The sequence below is a fragment of the Centrocercus urophasianus genome, unplaced genomic scaffold, assembly GCF_019232065.1.
Source record: "Centrocercus urophasianus isolate 14NV4802_14NV808 unplaced genomic scaffold, USGS_Curo_1.0 seq_16, whole genome shotgun sequence".
In the NCBI taxonomy this organism is placed as follows: domain Eukaryota; kingdom Metazoa; phylum Chordata; class Aves; order Galliformes; family Phasianidae; genus Centrocercus; species Centrocercus urophasianus.
In genome coordinates, this window is record NW_024884711.1 from 14274899 (window position 1) to 14294022 (window position 19124).

Genomic DNA, 19124 nt, shown 5'->3' on the forward strand with positions numbered 1-19124 from the left:
TCTCTACTCCTTTCCATGAATTTCTGTAGCGCTATGGCTTCTGACTGTGCTAAGAGCCATGAAAGAGAGAACACAGTTAAGTAGTGAGGACATAAAGTAGCATGGGATGCACTCTTCCTGTGTCTTAAAAACATGTTTCTAACACCACGTCTTATTTATTCCTTCTTACCAATGTGGATCTAGGTTAGGAAGTGCCATGCAGCTCACTGTATCCTGAAGAACTCAAAAAATCTTATGGTGTGTTTGTTATGTAATTCTGGACAATGGAAGAAATTGCTGTACTGCTGCATTGATACCAGCTCTTGTCTTTTACTCTCAGGAAAACTAGAGATTAAAATGCTCATCTGTGTTTTAATGAGCAAAGCTAAACTTCTGAACTTCAGGTCTCTGTGGCTCAGATCATTCAGAAGCTGTTGCAAGTCGGAAACGCTACTGAGATACCATATTTTGTAATACTTTGACTTGTCTCGTGAAATAGAAGTAGTCTATAGAAGTAGTAGTTAGTCTTCAATTGCCTCCTTAGTTGCTCTTTATTTCTGTGTATTCTGTTACAATTTTTTAAAATCTGCTGATGTTTCTCCTGCATCTGCTGAGACAAGTCAAGGAGAAAGAAGCCGGGTTGACATCCTAAGGAAAGAGTTATTTTGGGTATGTGGTCACATATGAATGCGAAATATGTTTCTCGTGACCTTTGTTTTTCACATCAATCTTGAGTTAGAAGAACTGTGACAAGCAGAGGACTTCTGCTCATACTGCCACATCCTTGCAGTGTTGAAGAAAGGTTAGGAAATGGAAGAGTTTCTCCACCGTTTCTTCTTGGTTTTGACTTCTTAAATTTTAGGAAGCACATCTTTGTATCCTCGGCTGCCTGGTTAATTATGTTCTGTGAAAAGGAAGTGTTGTTTGTTAAACTATTTTAGTTTGATCTCATTGGAGAGTTCACATTTCTTTTCCCTGTGGACTCAGAATCCTTTCTTAGGGAAGTATGATGAGCATGGAGGAGCATGGTTTAAGAATGCTGTATCTCAATTGAAATTCAAATGCAGGCGTCTTCCCTATGTGTTTTTGACTAGAGAACGACCTTTCTGTGCTGATCTGTCCTTACTTGACACAACTTAAAAACAAGGCCTATTTCTTCCAACAAACCTAAAACCACACAGATGAGTAGTTGGTTTTGTGTCTCTACGTAGTGGTAACACAGTTTAGCTTTGGGTCATTGAGACTCCCATGTAATACTTCTGAGTGTATTGTATGAGACTGTATTTTTCAGATCTGATCACTGCTGTTCACTGCATTCAGTCTCATTTAGTAACACAGAGCTGCCACTAACACCAGTTTCGTAAGTGGTCCTCTGAACATCTTCCATACTTCAAAGTACCCTGGAAATTATTGGTTACCCTGCAGCTGTAATGGCTTTTCCAGTAAGTTTGTTGACCTGTATTTTCTAGAGACATATATTTTCCAGTAGTAACTGGGCCAAGGAATCTGATGGTACGTCAGTTGTTAAGTGGGACTCTAGGAAGGAATATCCCAACAAAATGCATTGCAAAGAAGCATTTAATTTTTCTGAAATTTGACATCTGAAACAGTCATCACCGGTCCTCCTTGTACAAAAGCAGGTTGCTTCTAAATAATGGTGAGTAGAAGGTTGGATTGCATTGAAAGGATCTTCCACTTTACAAATTTTCGTAGGAAATTGCAGACCTTTGTACTCTCATTTTTCTTGCCATACTGTTACGAGCACACAAATACCTGTATTTATATGTATATACACACACATATCTGTCTACATACTGCTGGTCAAAGAGGGGTTCGTTCTTCAGCATCTTTTAAGTTGCTAGATAGAAACAGTTTTTGGTTATTTAAAAGACAGCTGTTTCTCCTATAATACAATACCAAGATGCCTGTGAATTCTCAAGAGCTTTTAAAATCTTTTCAGTAGATATTCCCAGTCATGGGAGTGATTGAACCCAGATTTGACTGTCCACTTATTTCCTGTGTTTACTCACATCAGAATGAACATTTGTCATATGTAGTCAAAACAGGGCACGTATCCATATAGTGTGTGTAAGTGATGGCAAATTATTTTGAACTCTTAACTTTGGAGTTTGAAAAATATCTTGATCGTCTAACTAGATTGAGGTATGGAAAATGGGAAGTGTCATAGAACAAAATTGTCCAGAATATTACATATTTGTATATTTACAGATATTTGTGTGCTTGTAACAGTATGGCAAGCAAATGAGAATACAGAAATTACAAACCTTAGAATTTTTTGGATTTATTCTTCTTCATAATTATAAGGACACTGGTTCCAGTGTTTCTCACATTTTTGTCTCTTTATTTCTGATTCTTCATCTCTTAATCTCTGCATTCTGAGAATGAACAAAGCTGGTGTGTTCTGAAGAGCACTGGACTGTTAGCAGACTTCTTGTCTGTGTTGCTGCAATCTTACAAGGATCTTTTCTCTGAAGGCTCCAATTGCTTTGTTAAGTCCAAGGTTTGTTAGATGGCTATCGTACTCCTCAGCATTACTCGTTACTGTAAATATGTATTAGCTGACCTGTTCAGAAATCTCCTGCAGGAGATACAGGCAGAACAGGTGGCAGTAGAAGATAGAAGGGGAAAAATACTGAATCTTTAATATTGCTCATTGATAGTTCTTCAGATGAACGAGCAGTTCAAATATACTTCTATGGCTAGAGAATAGCTCCTCTGGAGTGCTGTTTATTACCTAGGATTACTTACCTACATGTGATCTCAACCTCTTTTAAAATCAGTTCCATCCTTAAAACAAACCAAAAAATCCCTCCCCAAAACCTTCATTGTCAAAAAAGAGCAATACAGCAGTTATTTCTTTGGTACTGTGTAATGAAAACCATCTTGGAGCACTCTCTTCTTTTTTTTTCTTTTTTTTTTTTCAGTACAAACGGAGCCCCCATTTAATTTTTAAGTATTTGGATCTTCAGTACAGCTACGAAGCAGCTACTGTTCGTAGCTCAGTTATTTGTGATCTGCTGTGATAATATTTATTAAAGTGCATTTTGTTAGCATTTTGTAAGTGTATATATAAAAAGAGATGGTAAAAAATAGCACGTTCAGTATTTTTAACAGCCTGGTGTGAAGGGAAACATCTGTTCCTGGTTAAGCTTCTTTCAACTTCTGTTCTTTTGACGAAGCCATGTAAGAGTGTTGTTGATATGTATCTTCCATGAACATTGCAAAACTATTTTCAGGACTCTCCCAGGAGCGTGGTTGTGCTTTCATAATCCCTTGCCCCCAGCAGATTTTAGAGCTGTCCTCTTGACCAAGACAGAAATAGATGTTGCAAAGTATGTATATAGTTAATGTTTTTAATGATCCCACTTCTGTCTGGTGGGAAAATAACTTTAAAATAATAAACACGATAATATTTTATACTGTGCTAAAATAAAATATGGGCAAATTGTTCAAATGGTAATTTTGGCTACAAGTAACAGATGGTTTGATGAAACTATGTGGTTTAAAAGAAACACTTTAAAAGATAAAAGAAGGCGTTCCCTGCACATTAAATGTGAAGTCCATAAGTTTCAGAGTGAATTCTTCATATTTAAAACCTGGATGTTTAAAGTCTTGATTGAACCTTTTGATTTTTTTATTGCTTAGGGAAGAGATGCACTAAACCAGCATTGCTGCAAGTTGGTTACAGTTAAGTGAAAGGAATGTCTTCTGGTGTTCTACAAGCATTCATGTGGCTAAAATGATTGATAGATGCAAAGTCCAACCATCCATCACTGTAGATCTTTATTTTTTCCCTTGCTTATGTTCAAACACTAGTTTTTGAGTTTCTCTTGAAAGATTCAGGTGCAAGTCGTGGTCTCCATTTTGAAACTGTATTTGGAAAATGGCAGTTGTCTAGATTAAGGTTTTGAGACACTGTATTTAAAGGCACTTTTTTTGGTAGTATATATCAAGCATTTGGGCTGAATGAACTTAGATGGCTGTTCTATAGCAGCCTATCCCAGGTTTTTGGGATACCACAGTTCTTATCTCACAGTTTTTAGGGATCCCAGAGTTCTTTATGTTTCCACATTTTAAATACTGTGAATAAATTCATAATTTCCTTCCGGAGTTCTAGGGTAAGAAAGGGACAGTGAGTATGGTACAGTGGCTTTTAGGCAGGTACTGTAGTCACTGAACCTTTGTAGCCTGTGTCCAACAATGTCCTTTGCCAGCTCAGTGAAGGAGCAGATGCTAAAATAAGACAATAATTTGAGAGGAGACACTGCACACAAGGCCACAGAACTGATAGTATGGTTTCAGGAGTTGTCATCTCCTGAGATGGTTTGCACACTTGAACAATTGTGCTTGCGCTTCCCTACACTGTACATTTAGTACAGTTGTGTTGTTCTCAGAAAGGAACGTATAACTGACAGAAGCTGTAGAGGAATTGTAACTGGTTCCTCTAGTCTCTTTTTTGGCTCTGGTAGCAGGAGACATACAGCTTGCTGTAACTTAATGTCTCTTGGCAGTGCTGTCTTAAGAATGTAGATTCTGTTTTATTCAATGTAACAGTAGGTTGCAGTAGATTCTTGCTTAATTACGTTTTTCCCTGTTCTGTTTGTAGCTTTCAGTTCTCATTTGCAGAGTCTACTCCCAATGAGGTTGTTGTAAAACTGCAAAGCTTGCTTTCTTTTCCCTGTTCAGTGCTTTGTTCCGCTCTACAACAAATGAGAGACTGAGCAGTGAGAGCTCAGGGTCAAATCAGTGCTTCTGTTGAAGGGACTGTTTACTGCAAAAACAATTATTGCCTTTGGGTTTTGCTCTTGAAGTCTTAATTTTCTCTTGGATCTACGAAATTATTTCTAGTAGTCTTAACTAAAGGTCCTAAGTGGTAAAATTTTTGTCAAGGTTTTCATTGGAATTATTAATATAAATAGTGTCAGCAACATTGTTTGAAGGAAGACCCAGTGATGCGGGATTATGGTTACTCTTTTCAAAGCATCCCCCCAGTGTCTTGTTCTTGATGACCTATTTTGATGTAATTGATAGTGAAAATAATTGGTAATTTGAAGGCCTGAATACAGATACACTTTCTTTCTATAAGCTACATTTATATTTACTTGTACTTACATGAACAGGAACTGCCTTTATCAAATTCAGAATTGAGCAGGTGAGGTTAACTGGGAAAGGATAAAAATGCATAGGAAGTACAGGCTTAAGTGGCAGAGTATCCCCATCAGAAAGGTTATGTGGTTTGGAAACTTGCAAATACTGAAGCAGAATTTCAGAGCAAAAGAATAGAGAAATGATTGCCAGTTGCTGCTTTGCTATTTGATTAGCAGAGTTACCCTTTTTTTGTAACTGCAAAGTGCATCTCCAAAAAGTCATAGAAGTTTTGACTTGTTCAGTAATAAATAAAACTCTTTCAGAACATTAGTTAAGCCTAGTTGATTTTAAAATAAGCAGTGAACACTTGATGGGTGTTGCTGCATTCTCAGGAAAGAGCTTGTGAGATCCACAGTAAGTGTCAGAGATAAGCTAAAAGCCTGTCTTAAGTTTAAACATCTGTTTTCAGAAATGAACAAACTAGTATTTGTAATGAAACATGTACTACTAAGCAGTAATGAAGGACACCATTGGAGAACCGTAGTCTCAAACACCCTTTTCCAGTTCCAGCTCCTGTCATACAGTACGTAGTACTCTTCTCAAACAACAAAATAATTTTTGCTTGAAGATCCCTGGTGTGGTGTCAGTTGTCAAAGGGCTTTGTTTGAATCTTAAAAAGAAGGTAGAAGAACATGGTGATCTTGTTTCTGGAGTGCATTACAAAATCTGATGCCTCTAACGTTATTCTTTTAAAAACAACAAGCAAACAGGCAGGCAAGAATTTATTTTATTAGCTAAGATGGCTCGTGTTTGATTTAAAAAAGTTTTAGATAGCTTTGAGCTAAATTGTTTCAGAACTATTGTTTCAAAGGCCATATGTTTTCCCATCAGTGGGACTAATTAGCAATCTTTCTCTTAGCTCACTGCAGAGCCAGCTACATGCATCTGCCCATCAGAAAATCATTCATTGCCTGAATGTTGTCCTTTCTCCAAATGGAGTTTATTTCTGTTATTTTTGTAGCAGCAGCAGTCCCCTTTTAGCTGTAATTTTTTTCAGTACTTTGCCAATCATGAAATGTGTAGCAAATCTATTAATGAACTGTTTTCTTCAGATGACAGCGTTTTAAAGATAGCTTTCATCCAGATCACCAGGAGATGTAAGTCTTGGGACCATTTAGGACTGTTACCAACTGAATTGTCCTGATTACATTAGTGAAACTACTTTTACTCTGAATGCATGCTGACAACTTTCAGTTCCTGGCATACAAGAATTTAGAGAAGTTCCTGGCATTTGTCATATTAAATCAACAATTTGAAAATCCTTATCAAAGAGAGAGATTCTCATTGTTAAATGGTGTAGCATTATTCCGTATGGGTATTACTGTAGATGGAATATTAGACTGAGATTTCTGGAAGCACCTGATTTGCTGTGTGCCATCCCGTGGGACAAATGTACAGAATCTCACTGTGTGCAATTACAGAAGCTGACAAATGTGTATGATTCTCATCAGCCTGATATCTGCATCCTTGAGCTTCTGTATTTGTAAGTAACATCATCTGTCTCTCTATGAATAGATTATTTTGGAGCTGATTATGCTACAGGTAACACAGACAACATCTGAAATGTGTTACAGACCTCTGCATTAGACCATCAGCTGTTTTCTAACTAGGTAGGAAGCCTTCAAAAGAACCAGAAATATTTGGAAAAGTGGGACATAAATTTCCTGCTTCAACATAACATTATTCATGCTACTGATGGTTCCTTTTCTCCAAGTGCAGTATAAAATCAGTGGTCAGACAGTTATAAAATAGCAGTAATGCTTTGCAAACTTTAAGAAACATAAACACAAGTGCCCCAGCAAAAATTCAATTAAGGTAGTGACATCAGGATTTGACACTGCTTGTTTTTATCCTTGGAGGAGTTAGTGGGAGATTTGGTATTTATTTCACAGATAGCAAAGGATAAATCTGCCTTTTTTTTCCCATTAAGGAAAATGCCAGGTTTCTAATCAAGCAAATTATAGGGTTGATATTAAATTCTTTAGCTGCATTGGCCTTCAGTACACGTGAAATTTCACCTCTTCTTTAAACAGGTTCTATTTTTAAACTGGTATAAGAACAAATTGATAGAAGCCAGTTACAGGCTGATTTAGATGTACCCTCTTGGGGTTTTGCCCAAATTAAAATAAATGAGTGAAGTTCTGCTTCTGCGGTTAAACATCTTCTTGGTGTTGGAGACCTGCTTTTGTTTTTGTGGTTAATACCATTCAAGCCATACATTATGAGACGCTAAAAATGTTTCTGTTCCTATCTGGGGAAAGAACAAAAGAATTTTTAATTTTTTTTGTTTTGTTTTGTTGGAATTTCCCTTTTAGGGTTTTCCCTAAATATAAAGAACAAGTATGTGGCATCTGCAAAGCATGGAAAAAACTGTCAATAAAATAATTGAAATTAGTATGGATCCCTTAAGTGTAAGGGCATTTTTATCTTTCTCTTTTTTTTATGTGGCATGTGGTGGAGATGCATTTCTTCTGCTTTTTGCTCTTATTTATTAATATGCTGCAGAACAGTGAACACTTTTCCTGTTTGTTCTCCGAGGTGGCACATAAAAACAACTAATTGTAGTCTTTATCTGGTCTTGGAGGGTGTTCTGGGTGAGTATCAGAGCAGCACTGTGTTCTTTCCATCCATTTCAGTTTTACTCCTCCTTTCTCCTGCACTTTGCCCTCTTTCTGATTGCCAACACAGCCTTTGCTGGGTATTTTCCCCACGTGGCTGGTATGTGTGAGCAGACATTGTTGTCTCTATGTACCAGCATGGGACACTTGATAAGGCTGAAAGCCTGCAGAGCTGCAAAGAGCTTTGCAGGTGGCTGACAGAAACAGCCCTGCTGCACCAGTAATCATCATTCTTGGGCACAGCCAGTCAGGGTACGGAATCTGGGCTTCTTCTCTGCATCTGGGGATTTGGTTTTCCTAGTTAGAATATTTCTAATACAGGTAACAGGAGATAGGAATGTATAGTGAGTGGTGTAAATCATTCTGGATCTGAAGACAACTAAAATTCTCTGCTAATGAAACTCTTAAGTAGGATGCAAAAAATAGTGTTGTTAGCAGTTTGAAAATGTTAGGGCTTCATACTTTATGACGAGAGCTTGCTTCTTCATGGTCTTGTGGGAAGTTGGTAAGAAAGACTGTTTGCATCTGCTGATGCATCACTTTGCAGCTCACATTGCACTGTTGATGTAACGTTTCCTGTTAAACTGGCTTTACGGAAAACAGTGTTTGGTTCTCCCTTATGTAATGAGAAGAATCTGAAACATGGGTTTAGGTAAGGTGGTGTATTCTATATAGTGCAGACACATTCTCTTTTTGTAATCTTTCTGCTAAACTATTAGATTAATAAATTTTAGAATATCATAGAATCATAGAATAGCTTGGGTTGGAAGGGACTTCAAGGATCATCAAACTCCAACCCCCCTGCCACATGCAGGGCCTCCAACCTCCATATCTAATATTAGACGCCATCCAACCAGGCCTTGAACACCCCTAGGGACAGGGCATTCACAGCCTCCCTGGGCAGCCTGTTCCAGCTCCTCACTACTCTCTTGGTAAAGAACTTCTCCCTAATACCCAATCTAAATTGTCCCTCTCTCAGCTTAAAACCATTTCCCCTAGTACTGCTGTTATCTACCCTTGTAAAGAATTGGCTTGCCTCCTGTTTGTAGGCTGGAGGTTGCAATGAGATCACCCCTCAACTTTCTCTACTCCAGGCTGAACGAGCCGAGCTCCCTCAGCCTGTCTTTGTAGGAGAGGTGCTTCAGCCCCCTGACCATCTTTGTGGCCCTCCTCTGGACCCTTTTCAATTCTCATCCTCTCTCTTTGGAGAACAAGAGCCTCCAAAGGAAAACCTCAGTTTCAGGTATTCCTTAGAACACACACGTTTTCTTTATGTGTGCAAAGACTGTGTAACGTTGTTCCAATAGCTGTGAAAACTGTTCTCATCCAAATCACTGCGTGGGAGAACCTGCTGTGGGTTGACAAGCAGTGTTCCAGGACCAGTAATGTTACTACATATGTACTATCCTCACGCTCTTAAGAGTTGCGTGCAAGATAAATTTCTATAATTAGCTGCCCTGCAACCTACCAAACAAATGTAGTGATGTGTGTTTAGATTAGTGGTAACAGATGAACTGAATCTGTAATTCTTTCAATGGCCATATGAAAAATATTTGTGAAATTGTAATAGGGATTAGGGAACTTTAAGCATATGATGAATGCATCTATTGCTGACATTCACAGGAACCTTTCTGAGCAAGGCCATTATGTTCCAGCTTTCTTTGTAGCCACGCATCCATGTGATCAGGATACTGCTGGCAGTAGTCTTATATGGAGGCTCCTGTTCCGGTTTTAGCTATGAGCTTTTGTTAAGGCAGCAGCTCACATTAGTCAGGTCCAGCACCTTTGAAGGATGTTGCCTTTGCTTCCTGAACAGCTCTGTTAAATTCCTGCCATCACAAAATTGAGAGTTAATTTAACATGGAAAGTACAAATTTGGTTTGAAAGAGGAAGTTCTTGTTGTTGATCAGGTATCATCTGTACATTTGTATGTTTAGAACAGTACCACATTAGCAGGAAGTAGATGATTCATTTTAATAAAGGTAATTCTGGGTAGGGAAGATGCAGAAACAAACTTCCTCTTAAAAAAAAAAAAAATTCTTGTTTATTCTGTTCCATCTCTTGTGCTTTCAAACTGGAGGTGCATGTAACATGCAGTATTCCATTTGCTACTGGAAAAAAAAGCCTTAACTGCTTCATGTAAGTTCATATAGATTGAACCTCAGAGAACACTTAAGATAACTTAACACCCTGGAATGACACGGTATGCGCAGGAATTTAAATTATTTCTCCATTCCTAACCCATTTATTTTTGAAATATTTATGCATGTTTAGACTTTATATTATACAAAGTGTACACAGTACATGGAAACCTTTCCTTTTCTGGTAAAGATTTTGATAAATGAATCCTCACACATTTTCACACAGGTCTGGCCACTCTGTTCCAGGAGTGTGATACTAAAATCTCTTGGAAAGGACTCCATAGTGCTGAGTCTTTGCATTAGATTTCTCTTTCTGCTTCCTCTCAAGCTTTCCTTTGTGAATTCCTGCTTTATCTGTTTATCTGTTTATCACTACGACTCACCCTGTGTTTTTTTTTTTTCTCTGAATCTTTTGTGATCTGATTCCTTCATGTTCTTCCTCCACCTAAAACATAAAGGATTAATAATGCAGTCCCTTTGTTTTCATTCTTTGCTCTTCTCATAACGGTTCTTTGGAGTTCTGTGTCTCCCCAAGTACAGTGTATTAAAATAACTTTGCTTTTATGTACTCATTATGTGAAAGCCTGCCATTTGTGTCTGAATCCAAAATAGGAAAAACAACAACTGTTGTTATGATGGTGCATATTACAGAGAGAATTAATAACCTTTTCCTTGCATAAATGTCATAATCACGTGCCTAATACAGCAGAAGGTGTAATATTGAGTGACTGCATAAGATTGAAACTAAAACTTCATGTGAGTAATACCACCTCTGGTAATTCAGAATAAATGGTTCAGACAAAGGCTTTTTGAAGAAATATGTGGGCATTTTCTTTCCTCCCTGTGTGTGCACATGTGCATGCAATTTCACATTACTGCAGACAATTTAAGGGACTTTTCATCCTGCTTCACTAGAATTTAACTTTTTATGTAAATGTAGCATGGCAATTTCCTCTGGTAGTGGACAAATGTAGCAAAATGATATACTATAGCTCCCTTGAAGGGTGTTATTTCCTGTATTTCTATTTAGCTAAGACAGCTTGAAGGTTAAAATGTAATCTTCTTTGACTTGTAGATTCAAGATGCAGCAAGTCAAGGCTTGAAATTTGTTGGAATTATACCTCAGTACCATTCCCAAAAGAACTGCCTTGTCAGCTCCTCTCTGACACCTGCCAGTAACAACTCTGTGCAATCCAGAGATAATAAAAACGTTTCAAATTGCCCTGAGGATCACGCTTCACTGGATGGCGAGAAAATAGATGGCATTAATGGATGCAGTACTCCAGCACCAGGTGAGGGGAATGCTGACCAATGTGCCACATCCAGGGAAGGGAGGAAGGGTGAAGGACAAGCTGCTGAGGAGCCCAATTGCAAATCTGCAAAGGGCAGTGAAGAACAACACGAGCACCCAGGTGGGAGAGAAGCGCCAGACACACAGAATGGAATTGCAGAGAATGAAACGCCAGCACGATGCTCAAAACCACTTACTGACAGTAAGTATTGCTGTGACCTCTAATACATAAAAACCAATTATGTTTCCTGCTCCTTCAGGGGTACAGGCAAGGAGAGGGACTTTCCTCTGTGATAGCAAAGAATGGGTGCAGCAAATGCACCACGTAACCCAATTTCAGCATAGTTACACAGTTTACAGCGACTGAGTGTAAGTCAGGTGGCAGCTGAAGAGCTGATATAACTAGGTACAGCTGTGTTATGGCCTGTTCCTGTGCCTGAGTGTAAAGACTTATTTTCCCTGCTGTTCTGCTGAAATCGTTCATTTCTGTATTTGTTGTAATACTTGATATTTATATCAAGTATATCCAGAAATTGTTGTTTAAAATGGGACATAGGCCAGAGTAGCTTAGAAAATCAAAAGTCATCAGAAAAAAAGATTCTTGCCCCGTTTTCAGTTTTAAATCTTCAAATACCTTTATTTCCTCTGCTTGCCTACACCCTAGACGATGCGGTGTACACTTACTTCTCTCACTGCTTTGCTTACTTTCCTTACAAGTTATAAATCTGTGTAAGGAAATTCCATCCACATTCCTTTGAGCTGGTGCTGTCCTTGACTTTAATTTATCACCATTCTTTATATTTTACGTAGATGCAGTCACACACTCTTGGCCCTTTGGGGATTTTGTAATGTAAGACTGAGAATGACTTTGCATTCTTGGACTATTTGGACTTGGACTATTGTCTTGGTTTCCATTGCATTTCTGTGTAATTAGGTTTTTGTCATCAGATTTGTATCATTCTCAAATAACTTTTCATTATGCTTTTTCAGTTTTTGTTGGGCAAGGAGGCATCTGGATTAGGTCAAAGCATTTGTATTAGCTGAATCATTTCTTCCATGTTATTCTAGAATCTCATACATCATAGAAGCCCTCTAAATTTTATAGTTCTAAATTAGATATCTCTGTCTCAAACCAGACCAGTACTTTCTGTTTTCATGTGTGCTGTCCTTGAGAGAGTTAACATAGCTATTATCTTTTTGATGATGGAAATCTTCTGTTGCAAGTAACTATGTTCTTAGTATTTCTGCATAATATAAGGCTGATCACCTGAAATCTTCCTTAATATTTATCTAAAACAGCACAGGATTTTATTACAGCTGCAGTTTTGCCAGATAAGGGGTTTTATTTTAAAAAGTGTGTTTAGTTTCCATATTTATCTTTTATTTCTGAGTGTTTTTCTCCTCTATTTACTTCTAGTGCATTTTTCTTTCTTGGTGAATGAAGCCGATACTTTCTGAGATGGCACTTTTTTGTGACAGAAAATGAAGTAGCTCACTTACAGTAGGATTTCCCATATCTATTGCCTGTACAACATTGCTGATTTCTGTATTACTCTTGTATGGCTTTTTATTATTCGAGCACTCCCTTTTCCTCTCGTGGAAAATGTATTTCAGTCTTTGGCATCATTCTGCATCCTTCCTTGAGAGCATGAAGGTAGAAAGTACCAGGTGTTTTTGTTTCTTTTTTTCATGTTACACTACTTGTTCCATAGGAAGTGATCTTTCTTAAGCTCTTTCTTCCCTGCATTAAACTTTTTTCCATTTGTGGAATCTTAATTTTGTTCAATTTAGGTTTAACACTTTTCAGGTGTTATTTTTGTGATATTTTGTTGTTCAGTATTTTGTAACGCTCATCTACTTTGCCCTTTATTAAAGGGCTCTCAAAACACTGTTAAAAATGCTTTGCCTGTAAACAAGGCACATGTACTGCAAGTGTACTGTTATTTAGAAGTAAACTGAAGGTATCTTTGTCCAAGTTTGAGCAGACAGGCTGCCTGGTGAAAGCTGTTGGCTGTAATAATTGGAACAGTGGTTAGGACCGGTGTAATGACAATTACAAAACCAAGTCAGACACTGAAAGATTCCCACACATATTTAAATGAACATTTTTAGCAGCCCAATGTCAAATCCAAATCATCTTCCCCCTCTGGATTTCCACTTCCATGGTGTGCTGTTTTTAGTGTGATGTCTTCATACACACCAGAAAGATCTCCAACATGAGTCTGTTTTGGGAGTCAGGATCAAAATGGACGTAGAATTTTTCTGTGTATCCTCTTTTAAGTTAGGATAATTATCATTTTGTTTTTTCTAGTTAAGTGGTAAACTGCCAGAAGATTTGTGGTAATTACTCCCTTTTGGTCTGTTTTAACCATTGTTCACATCTGAGATCATTAAGTCTCTTTCGAATGTTTGGTTATATAGCAAGCTTCCTGGTCTCTTCTTCAAGTGCTGCCAGCCTGCTCCTGATCTGCTTTCTAACATCTTTTTCATTTTACACGCTTCGTGCTCAGGGACATTTCTGTTAGAGAGCAGTCTTAACATTTCCCGTGACATTACTTTCTTTAATACTTGAGATTACAATATAATAACTTGGAAACATGAGGAGCTCGCTGGGTGAATAGATTTAATCAAAGGTTTTTGCTTTTTATGTTTATTTGAAGAGATTTTTTTTGGCTCTTGGAAGTCAATAGTCAATCTGCACTTAAATTTACTTCCAGCTTCAGAGCTGTGAAACCCCAGCTTTGCTGTCAGCAGTGACTTTTTGTAATGACAAGAGGAGATACAGAACAGATTCTAGTCTCATTTTTGAGACCATGAACAGTGCTGCTTTCGTTATTCTTTTACTCTTGTGTCTGTCTCACCTTGGCTCAGACCCAGAGTAAATCAACTAACCAGCTAGCATTGTCTCTGTATTTATGATTCATTGCATTCTTTAGATGCATCTGCTGCTTGCTGGTTCCATGCCACTGCGTTATCAAACCAAGTTATTTAATACTTTTGTTTAATGGTCATGATCTATTGAATGCTGCTTCTTCTAAATTTGCAACAGCATTTGAACTGTCCTCAGTCATACCTCTTTTAAAATGCATTGAGTAGAAAAAATAAGTGTTCTGTGTTAATGGTTAGTGACTTCTGCAGTACTTAATGCAGTTTGTGGAGTTTAATTGCTTTTGTTACTTGTAGAAGGGTTGCAAGTATGAATATCTGTAATTTTTTTATCGTCAACAGTGAATCCATTATTAGTAACAAATACTGAAACAACAATCAAAATACTGTGATGGATTTCGAGACCTTACTCTGTTGTGCAGCACAGAAATGTCATAAAAAGAAAAGCATGTCCCAAGTATTGCATTTGTGTAGTGTGAAAGGCTGTGGGCAAACAGTATTGTCTTAGCTGAAGTGTCATAATATGGTTGTTGCATTACTTCATTTTTACTTTTTGGTAGAGACAGAGATCTTCACTCTCTTCAACAAGCCCAAAACTCCACAGAGATGCAGCCAGTACTATACGGTGACTATCCCTATGAGGATCTCCAGGAATGGGCAGACTGTCAACAGCTTGGAAGCAAATTGGCTGGAGCATATGACAGATCACTTCAGGAAAGGAGGCTCATTGGTGAACGCCATCTTCAGCCTTGGAATGGTAAATGGTATGGAAATTACAGAGAGCATATTATGTTGTGATTATTTTCCTTTCTCCGCTAATAGAGGTCATTATCTTTCAAGAGAAGACATTTGGGAGAAGACATTAAACAAGCTTTAATATGATCTTGGGAAATATTTGTTTTAGATCAGCCTTTTTCAGTGAAGTGGAATGAAAGTATACAGAAAATATTTTGGCATTTGTATAAAGCAAGCTGAGATCGTGAGTTGTATTTTATAAACATAATGGAGACATATCTGTAACTGCAGAAATACATAGACTTAATAAACAGTACCAAGTGAACTGAATTGAATTATTAAGATAGTAAAGCAGGATACTTAAATTAAAGGTATGACAGTGCGCCAGTTTTATCTGACTAGTGCCTACCCCCAGAGGACATTTGCATCTTGATGGCACAGTATTTTTATCAAATTGCCTTCTCTTTTTGCATGTTGTGAATAGCACTGAATTCAGCTTAATACTGTAGCCAATCTGTACTGCACTGCTCGCTCCCTTGGTGACTCTGAAGTGAAGCTTGTTGCACAAAAAGAATTATGGTGCATAATAGGGATTTCAGAGACATAACCAAGGGACCATGAGAACAAATCAAGGGAAATGCTTAAAAATAAAAATATTGAAGTTATAACCATATTAAGTTTATTGGAAAATTAGGTGACTAGTTGCTTTTTCAGCAGCCTGAAAGAGAGACTGAAAACCTGGTGGGAAGGCAGGGCCAACTCAGGGAAGCTCAGGGGCAAGCAGTGCACCTGAGTGAGTGGAAGGGCTGGAGCCAGGATCCACCTCTTCACACATCGTTTAAGAGTTGGCAGTGGAGGTGAGGGTATCTCACTGGAGATCCATGTGTACCTGAGGCCTTCCAAGGGTACGCAGATTCTTTCTGTGTCCGTGGCTGCTGCATTTGACCATATCCTTACTTGCTGCAGCACGGGGCTTTCATTGCTGTGCTTTCCATTGCGTTACAGTGCTACACTAGTATGCATCAAAATTCTCATTCCCAAATCCTGTGAGTGCTATGAGTCTTTCACCTAATTTTGGTTTGTTTCTCCAAAAGGATGTGGTAATCTGTAGGCTGGGATCTGCTACTAAATTTCATGGGTTTGTGCCACAGAACTGTAAAACTGCTTCCAGAGCATCTTCTTCCCATTTTGCTGTCAATCAGAGTTCCGTGGCCTGTGATAAAACTCAGTTGGTTGTGGTGAAAGTCAATTGGGATAACAATTCTGATTTTTCATTTTGCAGCAAGTAGCAAAAATTGAAGGTCTAAAGTTCAGTTGATTGAATGCTTTCATAATACAGCTTCCTGGAAAGCCTTGTAATTGCTAGTTAACTTATTTAAAAACATAGTCAATTACTTTATGTGTATAAATTGCAACTCGTAGAGCCAAATCTAATTGGCTATATAAGGCTTAGTGTTTTCTTTAATAAAAACTGCTTATCAGTGTACTCTAAAATGTTTTAAACACAGCATTTTTCTGTTATTTAAACTTCCAAAGTTCATTTATATAACAGAGGACTGAGGGAAGTTCATGTACTTGGATACCACAATGAGGAGTACCAGATAACTGCCTACAGACACAGATAAAATTCAAATGGGATGGCAATAAAGTTTCTACACAAACAGGACAGTTTTATATGAAAGTGTACAGATTCAGGATTAAGTTAAATTAGAGCTTGAAGATGAGCAGTTGATAATCATTTTTGTTATCATTTTGCTGTTACAGGAAATTTTAGTAGTCAGCAAAGCTCTAAATTAAAGTTTTTAAAAGGGCATCAGTACAGTTAAGGTAAACTGTCATGACTGAAACCACGCTGTTAGAAAAATATATAATAAGAACATCCATAAGGTGATCCCAGTTGTAATTAAATATTTATGATTTTAAATCCTAAATTTTTCCTATGCTGCAAAGCGATGGATATTTTTCAGTCTTATACCAGCCCATATGAAACAACCCAGGAAGGTGGGAAGAAGGAAGAGGCTCAGGGCTTCTTGTTGTTATAGTCTTTTAATGCAGCCTGTCCAGCTCTTTATAGCTGATCTCTGTATTCACTGATTAATCCTTTTCCAAATCAAGGTAATATTAGCATATTTTCTTTAATTGGTTATAATAAATTTCTTTGCACTGGGAACTGATTTTTCTCTTTGCCTTAAAATATGAATTCATTACTTTGCTTATTAGACTTAAAAGCAGGGTTATTATCTTCTTCTCTCTCTTGTCCTTGGAATGCCCAATCAAGTGAAAATTTCCAGATTGTTAGCATATATGAATTTTTCTTTCTTCTGCCAACAGTTTAATAATTTGTATGTAAAAGAATTTTAAAATTCACTGATAGCAGCTGTTTCTTTTTGCTCATCATACCAGAAAATAACAAGCAGAAATGTAATAAAATTGCAAATTACACTTCATAAACTGTTGAGAGATACACCATGTATCTTGTCATTACTAATACTCCTTGTAAACCCAGGTGTAACTGATACTGTCTAATGATCTGAAGTGATCATAGGACTTCACCCATTCGCTCTTCCAGTGAGAAGTAGAGCAAGGTACAAGTGAGTAACAGTGAAAATGGAAAAGATCTAACAGATGAGATCAGCTTCTTTCTTACAACAAGTCTTCAGTCAGCAATATGAGAGTAGTTGCAGATGGGAAGGGAGAAAGACTGAAAGCTAAGGTTGTACTTCCATGCCTTAACAGAGTAATTATAAGTTTGGTTGTCTTCAATCATTTTGAACTGCAGTTCTTTAAACATTTGATATTTGTTCTTCTACTGACTGAATTTCTGGGCTTTCAAACTTGCATAAAGCCAGCTAACCATCTATGAAACATTGACAAGACTTTAAGACAAAGCAAGCAAATGAAACAAAAGATGAGTTGCTTGTAAAAGGAAATTAGTTGGGTTTTTGAAGGGCCAAATGGATTACCTCTGTTATATTTGCACTGCTGCTGACAGAAATGAACCAGTGATGCATTTGGCCAATTTTATTCACCTTATCCACAGAGATGGCTGGTATTTTTATCATCCATATGGAATTATTTTCTCTGTGTGTACTCAAGGTGAAAAGGTTCAGAGGGAGAGAGGAATATAAATGTGAAGCAAAGGCCAACATTCAGATCACGTGACATAAAGCCTCAGATATCTTGTTTTCTTTTTGAGAACAACAGCAGCGTAAAGGTTACTTTTCTAGATGAGGGGAATTTGTAGTTCAGACAACACAGTGAAAGTAGTTGCGCACTAGAAGAGCTGTCATGGTAAGGGAAGAAATCTTTTCCCATTCTTGTAAATCAGAAGGAAGAACATCAAAATAGCTTTTTGTCAACAGAGCTACATCAAATATTTATACAACCAGTGAAAATAGCTTTTTTGTGCACAGTGGGATACCTTAATAAAAAAAATGCAGTGGTAATAGAACATTTTCAGAGGAGGGACAATGATTGTAACCTTTGTTTGGAGGCTTTTTTTTATTAAGAGTGAAGTTATGTTATTTCAAGAGTAAAGACTGCTAAGTCAGAATGGCTTGTTTTACTGCTTTAACTACTGCTTTCTTGCAGGTTAACTAATATTTGGAATTATTAAAGACCATTTAATAGGCTAAGCTAAGTTCTGGTAGATTAATCTTGTTAGACAAGAGATTGCCAAAAAGGAATACAACTGCATTAGAATCAGAGAAAAATACTTTATGTGAGAAGCAGTGAAAAATGGAAAGGCCAGTTCACCATCTAAGCTTTGGATGGCTGATCTTTGTAGGTAGGTTAGTTAAGATTCATCCAGATATACAGAGGAATCTGCCTTGCAGGTGTGTCTGCATGTATTGTTACCAAAAACTGCCATTATAATTGGTGGAGGTCTAGATCTAGACCAATATTGTTTGTGTTGTGATCCACCTTGTCTCACTTCAGACATATAAAAGAGGTAGGTGCAATGGAGTATGTGGTAGCAGACCTCGGAAGGGCAGAAATACTTAGTGACTCCTTTGACTCAGTCTTCATTAGCGTGTTCTCCCAGATATCTGAGTTCAGAGTTGAGATTCAAGAAGGCAGAGGACCAGCAGGAGTGGATGAAGATCAAGATGGGGATTGCTCCAGGGATGCTGGGGGAGCTGGCTGATGTGGTAATGAGGCTGCTGTTAATCATCTTTGAAAGGTCATGGAGATCAGAGGAGTTCTCCAATATCAGACAAAGACAAAGGTTGCACCCGTCTTCTAGAAGACCAAAGGGACAATCCAGGAAACAACAGGGTGATCAGCCACACCTCAGCCCCTGGA

General features: G+C 37.8%; 1 protein-coding gene across 2 annotated transcripts in view; it reads left to right on the forward strand.

The window, feature by feature from the left end:
• The window catches only part of RFTN1 (raftlin, lipid raft linker 1), a 94995-nt gene that overhangs the window by 53788 nt on the left and 22083 nt on the right, over positions 1 to 19124 (forward strand). For both annotated transcript variants that reach the window (XM_042816620.1, XM_042816621.1), the window contains 2 exons: positions 10983 to 11400; positions 14645 to 14848. In XM_042816620.1, the coding sequence (XP_042672554.1) occupies positions 10983 to 11400; positions 14645 to 14848 (622 nt within the window). The remainder of the gene's footprint in view (positions 1 to 10982; positions 11401 to 14644; positions 14849 to 19124) is intronic.